Source organism: Doryrhamphus excisus, linkage group LG19, assembly GCF_037039965.1.
Source record: "Doryrhamphus excisus strain RoL-2023G ecotype Guam linkage group LG19, RoL_Dexc_Guam_v1.1, whole genome shotgun sequence".
NCBI classification, from domain to species: Eukaryota; Metazoa; Chordata; class Actinopteri; order Syngnathiformes; family Syngnathidae; genus Doryrhamphus; species Doryrhamphus excisus.
In genome coordinates this window covers 5807135-5820401 of record NC_136375.1, presented here as the reverse complement: position 1 = coordinate 5820401, position 13267 = coordinate 5807135, and the positions used below count along the sequence as shown (strand labels likewise).

General features: G+C 39.3%; 1 protein-coding gene across 5 annotated transcripts in view; it reads left to right on the top strand.

Annotated features, from left to right (window-relative positions):
* Window positions 1–13267, top strand: part of strbp (spermatid perinuclear RNA binding protein) — a 104507-nt gene that overhangs the window by 84835 nt on the left and 6405 nt on the right. For 2 of the 5 annotated variants that reach the window (XM_058057906.2, XM_058057903.2), the window contains 10 exons: window positions 701–812; window positions 889–986; window positions 1511–1616; window positions 1790–1873; window positions 4264–4472; window positions 4680–4832; window positions 6563–6697; window positions 7098–7238; window positions 8042–8171; window positions 10059–10136. In XM_058057906.2, the coding sequence (XP_057913889.2) occupies window positions 701–812; window positions 889–986; window positions 1511–1616; window positions 1790–1873; window positions 4264–4472; window positions 4680–4832; window positions 6563–6697; window positions 7098–7238; window positions 8042–8171; window positions 10059–10136 (1246 nt within the window). Of the gene's footprint in view, window positions 1–700; window positions 813–888; window positions 987–1510; window positions 1617–1789; window positions 1874–4263; window positions 4473–4679; window positions 4833–6562; window positions 6698–7097; window positions 7239–8041; window positions 8172–10058; window positions 10137–11945; window positions 12459–13267 lie in introns of those variants that run through there. The other 3 variants (XM_058057905.2, XM_058057904.2, XM_058057901.2) reach the window with 3 other exon arrangements.

Below are 13267 nucleotides of genomic sequence, written 5' to 3'. Positions count from 1 at the left end.
TCCATCCATATTCATATTCTTCTGATCCATATTCCTATCATTCATATTCCTATCATCCATATTTCTAATCATCCATATTCCTATTATTTATATTCCTATTCATCCATACTCCTATCCATCCATATTCCTATTCCTCTGTTCCATATTCCTATCCATCCATATTCATATTCTCCTGATCCATATTCCTATCATTCATATTCCTATCATTCATATTCCTATCCATCCATATTTCTATCCATCCATATTCCTATTATTTATATTCCTATTCATCCATACTCTTATCATCCATATTCCTATTCCTCTGTTCCATATTCCTATCCATCCATATTCCTATTCCTCTGTTCCATATTCCTATCCATCCATATTCCTATCCATCATATTCCTATTCTTCTGATCCATATTTCTATCCATTCATATTCCTTTTCATCCATATTCCGATCCATCCATATTCCTGTTTTTATTCATATTCCAATCAATTCATATTCATATTCATCCATATTCCTCTTCTTCTGATCCATATTCCTATCCATCTATATTCCTATCCATCCATATTCCTATTCTTATGATCCATATTCCTATCCATTCATATTCCTATCCATCCATATTCCGATTCTTCTGATCCATATTCCTATCCATCCATATTCCTATTCTTCTGATCCATATTCCTATTCCATCCATATTCCTCTTCTTCTGTTTGCAGCCCTTGGAGCTGATCTGCGAGAAGGCCATCGCCACCTGCAACAGGCCCCTCGGGGCCGGGGAAGCCCTGCGTCGGGTCATGGAGTGTCTGGCTTCGGGCATCTTGCTACCAGGTCACAAGTTTTTCCAGCTAAATTAAAAAAAAGAAAAAACAGCCTTAGCTGACGTCATGCTCTGTCTTTCCACCAGGTGGTCCGGGTTTACACGACCCGTGTGAGAAAGAACCCACAAACACATTAGCCGCCATGATGGATGAGCAGGCTGAGGCCATTACCTTCAGCGCACAGGTACGCCGTGTACACACAGGATGTACCGCGTTAGCATGACGCCGTGTCTCGAGCCTGTGCATGCTAATGGAATCCATCTTTGACACCGCGAGTATAGCACCCGTGTGCTCGTCTTGTCCCTGCGCTTGCGGTGTCATGTCCTTCTTGACGAGGCGCCCGACTTACCCAATCCCAGCCTCCGCCCCTTTTCCCTTGAAGGCAGGCGGGACGAGGGCGGAATGTCGATGGGGATAATCGTATTGGAGCAGATCCGAGCGTAGATAGGAGAGAGAGAGACAGAGAGGAAGCTGTTGTGTCAATGAGTCTGAGCTAGCAGCCTCATGAATATCCGAGGCGCTAATGGATTCACATTAGCGGCACGGACACCGCAGGCCACGGCGAGGATGAGCCCGGTAGATGGATGGCGACGTATTAACACGAGCTGATTAGACGTTTAGTGATTAGCCGTCCAATGAAAAGCAAGTCACTTTTTTTCTATTTTAGCGTGAGATCCGTGCTTTTCATGTGTCTTCTGTGTTGGACAGCACGCTCTCAGGCTCATGGCCTTCGGACAGATCAGCAAAGTGTTGGAGATGGAGCCTCTCCCTTCAAACAAACCCTTGCACAAATACCCCTGGTGTGATAAAGAAGGTATGTGTGTGTGTGAATGCGTCTTCGGATCCTCACATCCAAGCTGCAACATTCCAAGGTCGTACTGAAAGCTTCCCCTGTGGGATCTCAAACATGACCTGACCTTTCTGACATATCTCCGTACGTTCAACCATCAACCGTCGTTATCCACGCTCTGCTCTCTGCTCTGCCAGGCTTGGGTCTGAAGAGGCCGTACGAGGATGGGATGATGGATGACAAAGACCTCATCAAGAAGATGAAGAGGAATCTAAGAAAAGGTGCGCAACAGAAAGGACAAGCGAGCTAGCTCATGGCCTCTAGCCGACCGTGGCCGAGAAATGACCGGTGGTTGCTCTTATAAGGATGCTAAATAGATAATTAATTTTTGGGGGCTAAATGCTAAAAGGTGTCCAAACTCCCAGCGAGGGCTGCTTCCTGACAGATGAACGTACACGAGGGCGTTGGTAAAGCAGCCCGTGCTAACAAGACCGACAGTCCGTACGCCAAGGACACACAGCCTGCATTTTGGTCACACAAAGCCTTTTATTCTTAGTATTAACGCTTATTAGCGTTACTTTTTCTTTGTGTTTTTCTATTTTTGCTGTGGTTGCTTTTCCCTTTTACCAATATTTCAACAATTTTTTCCTATTCTCTATTTTTGTAATATTCCATTTTTTTCCACAAGTTAATTTTTCCAAACTAACATTACAACTTTAAAATGTGTATAATATTTAAACTTTATGCTTTTGTTTTGTTTTGTTTTGTTTTGTTTTGTTTTGTTTTGTTTTGTTTTGTTTTGTTTTGTTTTGTTTTGTTTTGTTTTGTTTTGTTTTGTTTTGTTTTGTTTTGTTTTGTTTTGTTTTGTTTTGTTTTGTTTTGTATTCCATTCATTACAACTTTAAAATGTGTATAATATTTCAACTTTATGCTTACATTTTATTTTATTTTGTTTTGTTTTATTTTGTTTTAGTTTGTTTTATTTTGTTTTATTTTGTTTTATTTTATTTTATATTCCATTCATTACAACTTTAAAATGTGTATAATATTTCAACTTTATGCTTACATTTTATTTTATTTTGTTTTGTTTTATTTTGTTTTATTTTGTTTTATTTTGTTTTATTTTGTTTTATTTTGTTTTATTTTATTTTATATTCCATTCATTACAACTTTAAAATGTGTATAATATTTCAACTTTATGCTTACACTTTATTTTATTTTATTTTGTTTTGTTTTATTTTGTTTTGTTTTATTTTGTTTTATTTTCCATTCATTACAACTTTAAAATGTGTTATTGTGTTATGTTTATTTAGTTTAGTTTAGTTTAGTTTAGTTTAGTTTAGTTTAGTTTAGTTTAGTTTTGTTTTGTTTTGTTTTATATTCCATTCATTACAACTTTCAAATGTGTATAATATTTCAACTTTATGCTTACATTTTATTTTATTTTGTTTTGTTTTATTTTGTTTTATTTTATTTTATATTCCATTCATTACAACTTTAAAATGTGTATAATATTTCAACTTTATGCTTACATTTTATTTTATTTTGTTTTGTTTTGTTTTATTTTGTTTTATTTTCCATTCATTACAACTTTAAAATGTGTATAATATTTCAACTTTATGGTTACATTTTATTTTATTTTATTTTATTTTATTTTATTTTATTTTATTTTATTTTATTTTATTTTATTTTATTTTCCATTACATTACATTACATTACATTACATTACATTACATTACATTACATTACTACCATAGGACAGGGGTGGGCAAATGTTTTGACTTGCAGGCTGCATTGCTTTAAGAAAATTGAACATATATTTTAGACATAACAGTCCACCCGTAGTATTGCATCTGTAAAAGTGTGTGTGTGTCATGTCCCTTTTTTTCTGGAGTACTTTAGGAGACCACATCAAATACCCAAACTGATAACCGATACTTAAACCATCAAAAGGTTGCCTCAAGCCATGATGCCAGGTTGGAGATTACGTTTAAATTAAATACTTTGGAAAGAACGCGGGCCGTATTTAAACACTTGGCAGGCCAGATGTGGCCCCCGGGCCGTAGTTTGCCCACCATTGCCGTAGGGCCTTATACCCATAAAACAACTTTTTCTTTCCTCATTTTATTCATCCGTTCATTCACGAGGGTTGGAGGGGTGCTGGAGCCTATCCCAGCTGTCTTGGGGGTGAGAGGCGGGGTACACCCTGGACTGGTGGCCAGCCAATCACAGGGCACATATAGACAAACAACCATTCACACTCACATTGATACCTATGGATAATTTAGAGTAGCCAATGAAGCTAGCATGTTTTTGGGATGGGGGAGGCGTTCAGGTTTTGTTCCATGGGACGCAAATGAGCATCTGGCAACATCTTTTATTTACGTTTTTACTTGAAAGCAACACAATCAGGCTGATTTGTTATTTATGTCCAACTGGCTTGACTGGTCTCCCTTTTCTTTGTACCCTGCGTCCACCCCTTGCATGCTGATCAATGGTATCGATTACCAGCGTTTTACCAGGCCGCCCTTACAACCCCCATCTCCGTCTTCCCTCAAGGAGAAGATGAACCAGCATTTTATTTTTAGGCGTCTCTATTGATCATGGAAAACCTCCCTGGTGATGATGATAATGATGATGATGATGGAGTAAAGGGGTCTCATCTTCTCAGTTCTAGACAGCAAAGCCATAGACTCCAACCAGCCAATGAACGCCCTCATGCGCTTGAACCAGATCCGTCCAGGTCTGCAATATCGCCTGCTGTCCCAGTCGGGCCCGGTCCACGCTCCCGTCTTCACCATGTCCGTGGACCTGGACGGGACCGTCTATGAAGCATCGGGGTCCTCCAAGAAGACAGCCAAGCTCCACGTGGCTGTTAAGGTAAGAACGTGTGTGTGTGGGGGTGCCAGCCATGTCATTCCGAAAGGGGTGGGGATAATCCGCTATCTCCTCATTCCCATAAAAGGCTCCTTCTACTTCTCCGCCGTTTCTATTCTTCCTTTTTCTCCTTCCATCCGTGCCTGATCCGTTCATCAGCCATCATCTATCATCTTATTGTTGAGTTGTTCCTCCTCTCCACCCCCGCAGGTCCTCCAAGCTATGGGTTACCCGACTGGGTTTGACTCCGACCTGGACCCCATGAGCTCGGACGAGAAGTCGGACGGCGAGGGCAAGAGCGAGACGTCCTCGCACACCAGCAATAACGCCACACACTCCTCAGACAGCTCCAACACGCTGGAGGTGAACGCCCAGAACCAGAAGTTCTCTGGAACCCACGTCATCTTTTGATGTTTTCTCTTCTTACTTTGAAGAACACGAGGTCACACGCAGGATTCCGCTTCTTTTCCAAAGTACTGCTTTGGAAAGTACTTCCTTTTCAACATCCATCTTTGGGACAAATACTGGTTACTACAATACATAGAAATACATAGAATACAAATCATAAATAACTCAATCAGCCCCCAAATTGGAGCACATCTTTTTCAATGTTTCTCATGCAAATTGTCAGTAAGGCATATTTCACATTTTATTCATTTTTTTACATTTTTAATTAAATTAAATTAAATTAAATTAAATTAAATTAAATTAAATTAAATTAAATTAAATTAAATTGTCAGTTTTAAGGTTTATATTTTTTCCTTGAAATAAAAAAGATTAAAAATATTCTTCTCATAATTGGGTGAATATTGATAATAATTGATAATTTCTCAAATTGGATTTTTAATTTAAACCGGATGTTGAAATTGCAGACTCAAGGATGCACCCCAAACCCCAAATGGAAGACCATGCCTAATTTTGTTTGCTTGTTGTAGAAAGTGTCAGTAAGACTTATTTCAATTTTTTTTTTATTTATTCAAAATGAAAACTGGGGATTTTTCTAATGAATAGTTCCAGTATTGTAATAAAATAATATTTACTGTAATATAAAGATGAAGTTCTATGTATTTTAATGTGTTTTAAAAGAGAAATGACATTGAGTTAGCAATTGATTTAGCAATATGGATGAAATATTTTATGACTATTGCCCTATTTTAGGTATTTTCATTTGTACATTTCATGAAGGAAAGGTGCATTGAGGCAAATCTTGAATAATAATCCTTTCTGAATGTTCCTAAATAGGCTTTTTACATAAACATAAACAACTCATAAACATTTATTTAATTTAAAACCTGTATCATGAATAAACAATAAATAATGTTATTTTGAGCACAAATAAACAAAAACATGTTAGTGTGAGAGGTCTCACTCGCTCACATTTTGAATTTGCTGAACGTTTGTGGGCGGGTTTAAGAGCTAATATGCTAATAATACAGAAAAATTGTAATATAAAAATATATTTGCTGACTGTATTGTTTAAAATAATGGCCCATATTTCCAAATTGATATCCTTTTACATCAAATTTGATGTAATTATCATTGTAGTTGCACATTGAATTGTTTACGACAAAGAGATTTCCCTACTTATTATAAACTTGTGATTAAATGCAGTTAATTGTGAGTTAACTATGGCCAAAAATGCGATGAATCATAATGAAATATTTCAATCGATTGACAGCCCTAATTTGCAGACACTAGTAGTACTTTTGGTGCAGGAGGAACTTTGGTTGTGTGCGGGGCTCCGGCGGGGTACAAATGAGGCATGTGCCCCTCTGCAACCAGTTCTGACTCTGTGTTGGGTCAGTCTCGCCACTTCTCTGGTCCTGCTGCCCAGTAAGCTTAAACATGAACGTGATCGGTATCGGTCGATTTCGCTCATGGATTATCGGTATCGGCAGCATAAAACCCTGATGGGAACATCCCTACTTTGTTTTGTGTTTGGATATTTTCAGGTGAATTCGGTGTACCTAGAATTTTAGGTGTACCTAAAAATGCCCAAAAATGACATCTTGTCAATAAAAGAAGAAATATAAAAAGAATATATCTCAGACTAGTTTTCAACTAAAATGATATTCTACCTTCTCCGTTTCCAGGTGCGAACTCAGGGTCCCATACTGACGGCGAGCGGGAAGAACCCGGTCATGGAGCTGAACGAGAAGCGACGAGGCCTCAAGTATGAGCTCATCTCGGAAAGCGGCGGCAGCCACGATAAGCGCTTCGTTATGGAGGTAGAAGCAATACACAATCTAATAAGTAATACACAATATTTCCTAGTTTGTACTTCCAGTGCCATGTGAATCTACACACACACACACACGCACACACACACACAAAGTGCTCCGTGGTGCGGCCAATCAGTCAAGTTAGTTCATGGAGCTCAGCCTGCGAGGCGTGCTGTTATCCGACGTGCCTCGCCGCTCCGTCGCTCCGCTGAGTGATTAGCGAGCCCGTTTGACAGCAGGCAGCGCTAACAAAGTCGGCCTGTTCAAGCACACTGCTGCCTGGCCGCCGAACACACGCTTTTTATCCCACCGCCATTGTTGGCTGATAATTACTTTTGACAGGAAAAAAAATGACACCGCTAATTATCTTATTATGTGTGTGTGTGTGTGTGTGTGTGTGTACCAGGTGGAAGTGGACGGGCAGAAGTTTCGGGGGGCCGGCCCCAACAAAAAGGTAGCAAAGGCCAGCGCCGCCCTGGCCGCCCTGGAAAAACTCTTCTCGGGTCCCAATGCCGCCGCCAACAAGAAGAAGAAGCTGCTGCCTCAGGTCAGGACGACGTTTTCCTCTCTGCAGTCCAAACAAAGCAATGAGTTGCTGAGATGGCGGCCATGTTTTTCAATCAATCTTGCTTAAATTTGGCAAACATGAACTTGTCGGTTCCCTAAAGGTGTGTACCAAATTTGGTGGTGATTTGACTAAACACCCCCAAGTTAGAATGGGTGTTTAGAACAGCTGTGTGAGAAATTACAAGTCCAACTAATGGGGATGAATAACAGCGCAACATGTGGTGTGTTCGGGTGACAAAAATAGCACAGGCAGGGCAGTAATGGTTTTATTTTTTATAAAATGTAAGCTTTTTTTCATTTTATTCAAACTTTTTAATTTTTTTAATTTTTTATTTTTTTTTTTTTATTATTTTTTTCAATTCTTTTAATTTTTTTATTTTAGCATTTTTACCTTTGACTTAGATTTTTTTCTATTTTTAATTTCTTACTTTTTTCATTTTTTTTCAATGGTTTCTTTTTAAATATATTTTCATTCTTTTTTTCTTTCATGTGGTGTGTTTCTCAACCAATCTCACTCAAACTTGGAACACATGAGCTCGTTGGTTCTCTGAAGATACGTACCAAATTTGGTGGTGATTTGTTGAAACACCTCCAAGTTACAGTGGGAGGAATTCCAAGTCCAATGGGGTTGAATAACAGCGCCACCATGTGGTGTGAAAGAAACTAGCATTAGTGGTGCACGTTTTTACACATATTCATCCTGTTGAGGAGTAGAACTTTGTTGTGTCGTGGTATTCACTCTCTTTATTCTCCAAGCTAAATCTGTGCCGTATGTTTCCTCAGACCAAAGGAGCGTTGGCGGCGGCGGCAGCAGCCTCAGCGGTGGCCGCCCAGGTCGCCAGAGGAAGGGGAAGAGCCGCGTTGGCACGGGGAGCCTTCGTCAGCGCCGCCGCGCCGGGATACGTGACGACAGGTAGGAGGAAGTGCGACACGTTTGTCGTCAATGATGGCAAATATAAGACCATTGCATGACTCGGATGTGTGAGTGACAGGAAAAAAAGCTCTAAAAAGAGAAAGATTAGTTGTTGTTTTTTTACAATAGTTTACGATACTATAGACATAGTTTTTTTTACAATAGTTTACCAATATACTTAACTAGTACTCAATTAGTTTACTAATATACTTACATATACTTATATATATACTTATATACTAATATACTGATATACTTAATATTATATTCATTCATTCATTCATTTTCTACCGCTTTTCCTCACGAGGGTCACGGGGGTGCTGGAGCCTATCCCAGCTGTCTTCGGGCGAGAGGCAGGGTACACCCTGGACTGGTGGCCAGCCAATCACAGGGCACATATAGACAAACAACCATTCACACTCACATTCATACCTATGGACAATTTGGAGTGGCCAATTAACCTAGCATGTTTTTGGAATGTGGGAGGAAACCGGAGTACCCGGAGAAAACCCGGGGAGAACGGGGAGAACATGCAAACTCCACACAGAGATGGCCGAGGGTGGAATTGAACCCTGGTCTCCTAGCTGTGAAACCACTCGACCGTCGTTTAATATTACATATTATACTTAATATTTACTAATATACTATTTGAGAAGGCGTGGTAAAACTGCCTCTTTGTGATGTCACAGAGGGGTGGGTTACCTTATATGGACGTGCGGTGTAGGCCAGATAAACGCTCTGCTCCTCTGTTGTTGTAAGGACCACGTTTGTAAGGATTGTTTGTACTTAGTAAACACGTCACCCTCACGTCGGGCTTCCGAGCTCCACGGCACCAGTGGTGCTTCTGACAAAGTGTGTCCGACAATGAGTGCTCCTCTTGGGGTGGGCGAGGTGGAGCAGCACCGGCAGTGCCTACCCTTTGAGTTCATCAGGGGTCTCCAACCAGTAGATCATGAGCTGCCAGTAGCTTTAAGCTTTATTATCAACTCCTATCCCCGCTATATTAGAAAGGGGGCATCGTTCGCAGCAGTCAGGAAGTAGTTTGGGGGTGTAGCCGTTTAGGCAGGAAGCAGAAACCCAAGGAAATACAGCTGGAATAGGTGCAGATTCTGGAAGATCGAGAAAGCTTTTTGTGCAGGTTATTGTGTGTAGCTGCTCTATAGGTGGAAAAATGAGCATAACAGGTCCCCTATAATAACAACCACCTTGAACAATAAAATAAACAGCAACAGTAATAATAATAATAATAATAATAATAATAATAATAATAATAATAATAATAATAACAATAATAATAATAATAATAATAATAATAATAATAATAGTTTAAAAAATATTTAATTTGAAATTAAATTGAATGAAGGTAAAAAAATACAGATTTTGGGAATGAGAATTTTGTATTATTAATCATTCAAATCATTCATCAATCAAATTATTAATAATTATTAATCTTTTTAATAATCCACTAATCATAATATGATATTCTTTAGAATTCTTGAGCAAATCTAATAATTGAATTTTTCGATTGTAAATATATAAAAAAATATAATATTAAAAATATATATAATACAATAATATATATTAATAAGATATAATAATAAGAAATAATATAATAAAAATATATATAAGATAATATAATATTTTAAATATAACATATATATAAGATATATCAGATGTTGAAATTTGGAGCGGGTCTGTGTGTCTGCATGCGTGTGTGTGAGTGACCGGAAGACAAGCTCCGTGGAGAAGGCCACCACCTTCTGGTTTGCATGATTAACTCTCCAGGTCCGGCGTGTTTCTGGGGAGTTGTTATATCGGAGGTGGTATTTTTTTCGCCGTCATGTGGTTTGTGAGTTTTCCCATGTGACCTTTTGACCTCCTCTCCAGCAGGTTTCGGGACGCCGTACGGCTACAGCCCTGCCGCTGCTGCCGCCGCCGCCGCCGCAGCTGCTGCTCCCGCTTACGGTATGTTGCATTTGCTTGTTTCCCTGCTTTTCACTGCACTTCCTGCCTGTCTGTCCATCCGCCTGGCCCACGCCCTCCTCACTCACATCTACCGCCATCATCCTGATGCCTCATGAAGTTGCTTTTATTCTCCTGGCTTTTCACCACATCTTTATCCTTCCTTCATGTTTGTCTGATTGATCCGTCCATCGGTTGATTGATTGATCGGTTGCTGGTGTGTGCTTCAAGCAAAGTGTCCTGAATGTCTTCTCTGTTAGGCTTCCATTCATCCCAGGAATGACAGTTAGGGACAAAAGGCAGATGTGCTGCTGAATTGAGTGCAGTGCTCAGCTGCAGCCAGCGAAGGCGCTGTTGCTGACATCGATTCTATTTCTGGCTACAAGTACAGTGGATTCCTGCACATTGATTTAGATTTTTGGTGGTCAATACATTTTTATTGTTGAGATGTGGAACGTTGTCCGGCGGCCCTTGAACGCACCGTTGTCGCGTGCTGGTGCGAAAGTGAGCTCCGACCACAAACGCCTCTGCTATGCCGTTAACTTTTAACGTTTAACGTTGAAGAACATTCGTTTTATCCTTTATGTTGATTATTTCTTCTTCTTTCATTTCCTTCCATTTTTTCCTGTTTTTTTTTTGTTTTTTTCATCTTTCTCTTACTATTTATTTTTGTCTGTTTTCTTTTCATTTTTAAATGTTTTCTTTCATTTTTTAAATTTCACCTTTTCTTTCATTTTTTCTTTTAGTCTGTTTTTCTATTCATGTTTAAATTTAATTGTATTATTTTATTTTTATTTTATTTTATTTCACTTTTTCTTTCCTTTTTTTTTTTGTTTGTTTTTCTATTCATGTTTAAATTTAATTTAATTTTTTTTATTGTATTTTATTTCACTTTTTCTTTCATTTTTTCCTTTTGTCTGTTTTTCTTTTCATTTTTAAATGTTTTCTTTCATTTTTTTATTTCACCTTTACTTTCATTTTTTCTTTTTGTCTGTTTTTCTATTCATGTTTAAATTTAATTTTATTATTTTATTTTTATTTTATTTTATTTCACTTTTTCTTTCATTTTTTCTTTTTGTTTGTTTTTCTATTCATGTTTAAATTTTATTTTTTATTTCATTTTCTTTCACTTTTTCCTTTCATTTTTTTCCCATATTTTCTTTATTTTCTGTTTTCCTTTAATTTAGATCCCATTTTTTCTTTTATGCCCTTTATGTTATATTATTGTAACATCTTTCTTTTTTGCCATTTCATTTATTTTTTAATATTTGGTCTGTTTTTTTTTTTCATTTTCCATTTTTTCTTTTATTTTGGTCTTTTTTTCCTATTTTCCCTTCATTTTTTAAATTTTTTATATTTTTATTCTTAAGTTGTTTTTTGTTTTCTTTTTCTTGTATTTTTCATTGTTTTTCTTTCCTTTTTTCTTTCTTGTCGTCCTGAGGACTACAAGTACGATGTCAGCCACTGATTGCGTGGCTCATGCTGGATTTTGGAAACTGCCGCGTCAGCATAAATACTAAATCCGTTCCGGTTTTTGCTGCCTTTTTATTCAAGTGGATTTCATTTCTCGAGCTCCAATTGACAAGAAGTGTCAAGCATCAGCAGCAAGCCCTTTGGCGACAGAGGCAAGGAAAACCTTAAAGAGGAAGATGTCTGTCCTCCCGTCTCCTGCTTTCTCAGGGTGCTGGCCTACCTTGCATCTAACCACTAACGCTGCTGCTGCTGCTGCTGCTGCTGCTGGTGGGGGGGCGTAGGTGCGGCACGACGACTCCTGGCTTCCCTTGACCAAGTCTGTGGTGTCTCCCTCTCCAGGTTTGCCCAAGAGAATGCTTCTGTTACCCGTCATGAAAGTACCCGGCTACCCCGTCCCGCACTACCACTTCTTTTAGCGCCAGGAAACGTTGGCTTTTTGCTAACTCGATGGGAGACCATTTCTTGCTGGATTGTATTTTGCTGATGGCTACGGTGAAGAATACGGCGGGGCTTTTTCAGATCAAACTTGAAGGATTTGTACTGTGAATTTGTTATTTCAAGTCTGTTTGCTTTGGCGGGAGGAGCTCCGAAGCCATTCTCTGTGTGGGATCATCATCATCATCATCATCATCATCGCCGTCATGTTGGAATAAATTTGCTTTGCTGTAAAAGCGCCCGTCTTCCTGGTGTGTGTTTGCATTTCCTCTCAGCTGAACGAGCGCTCGTCCATACTCTCCTACCACGCCTGCACGATGTCCGTTTTTCACATCCTCTTACCTGGATGCTGATCTTCTCCCTCAATTTCAGATCAGCATTTGCAATAAAAGTGCAGCTCCAGTACCCTCCTCTTTTCTCTTCCATTGCCGTCGTTCATCGGCGACCCAATCCAGTTAGAATCCATCAAGAATGTCACAGCACAGGCGGCACGGTGGACGAGTGGTTAGCGCGCAGACCGCACAGCTAGGAGACTAGGGTTCAATTCCACCCTCGGCCATCTCTGTGTGGAGTTTGCATGTTCTCCCGTGCATGTGTGGGTTTTCTCCGGGTACTCCGGTTTCCTCCCACATTCCAAAAACATGCTAGGTTAATTAGCGACTCCAAATTGTCCATAGGTATGAATGTGAGTGTGAATGGTTGTTTGTCTATATGTGCCCTGTGATTGGCTGGCCACCAGTCCAGGGTGTACCCCGCGTCTCGCCCGAAGACAGCTGGGATAGGCTCCAGCACCCCCGCGACCCTCGTGAGGAAAAAGCGGTAGAAGATGAATGAATGAATGAATGAATGAATGTCACAGCACACAGCCGTGGTGCGTTCAAGGACCACCCAAAAATATGTGCAGGACGTGGACGTGTGCTGTATTTGACCTCTTTTAATCAATGATTCCTTGCTCCTGCTGGAACATGTTGGGTGAATTGACTTGTGATGCAGCGCCCTCTGCTGGATTAACAGCTGCAGATAGCGCCATCAAACGACTTTTCCTTCAATAAAAGTATGGATATTTACAGGATAAAGCAGGGAAAGACGTGGGAATATCTGATGTGTTTGTTATTGAAGAGAAGCAATACTAAACACTTGATTTCTGACTCTGATTTCTGAAGTAATGTATACAGTATACGTGTGGCGTCTTATATTATTATTTTTATACAATAAAAATGTATCCT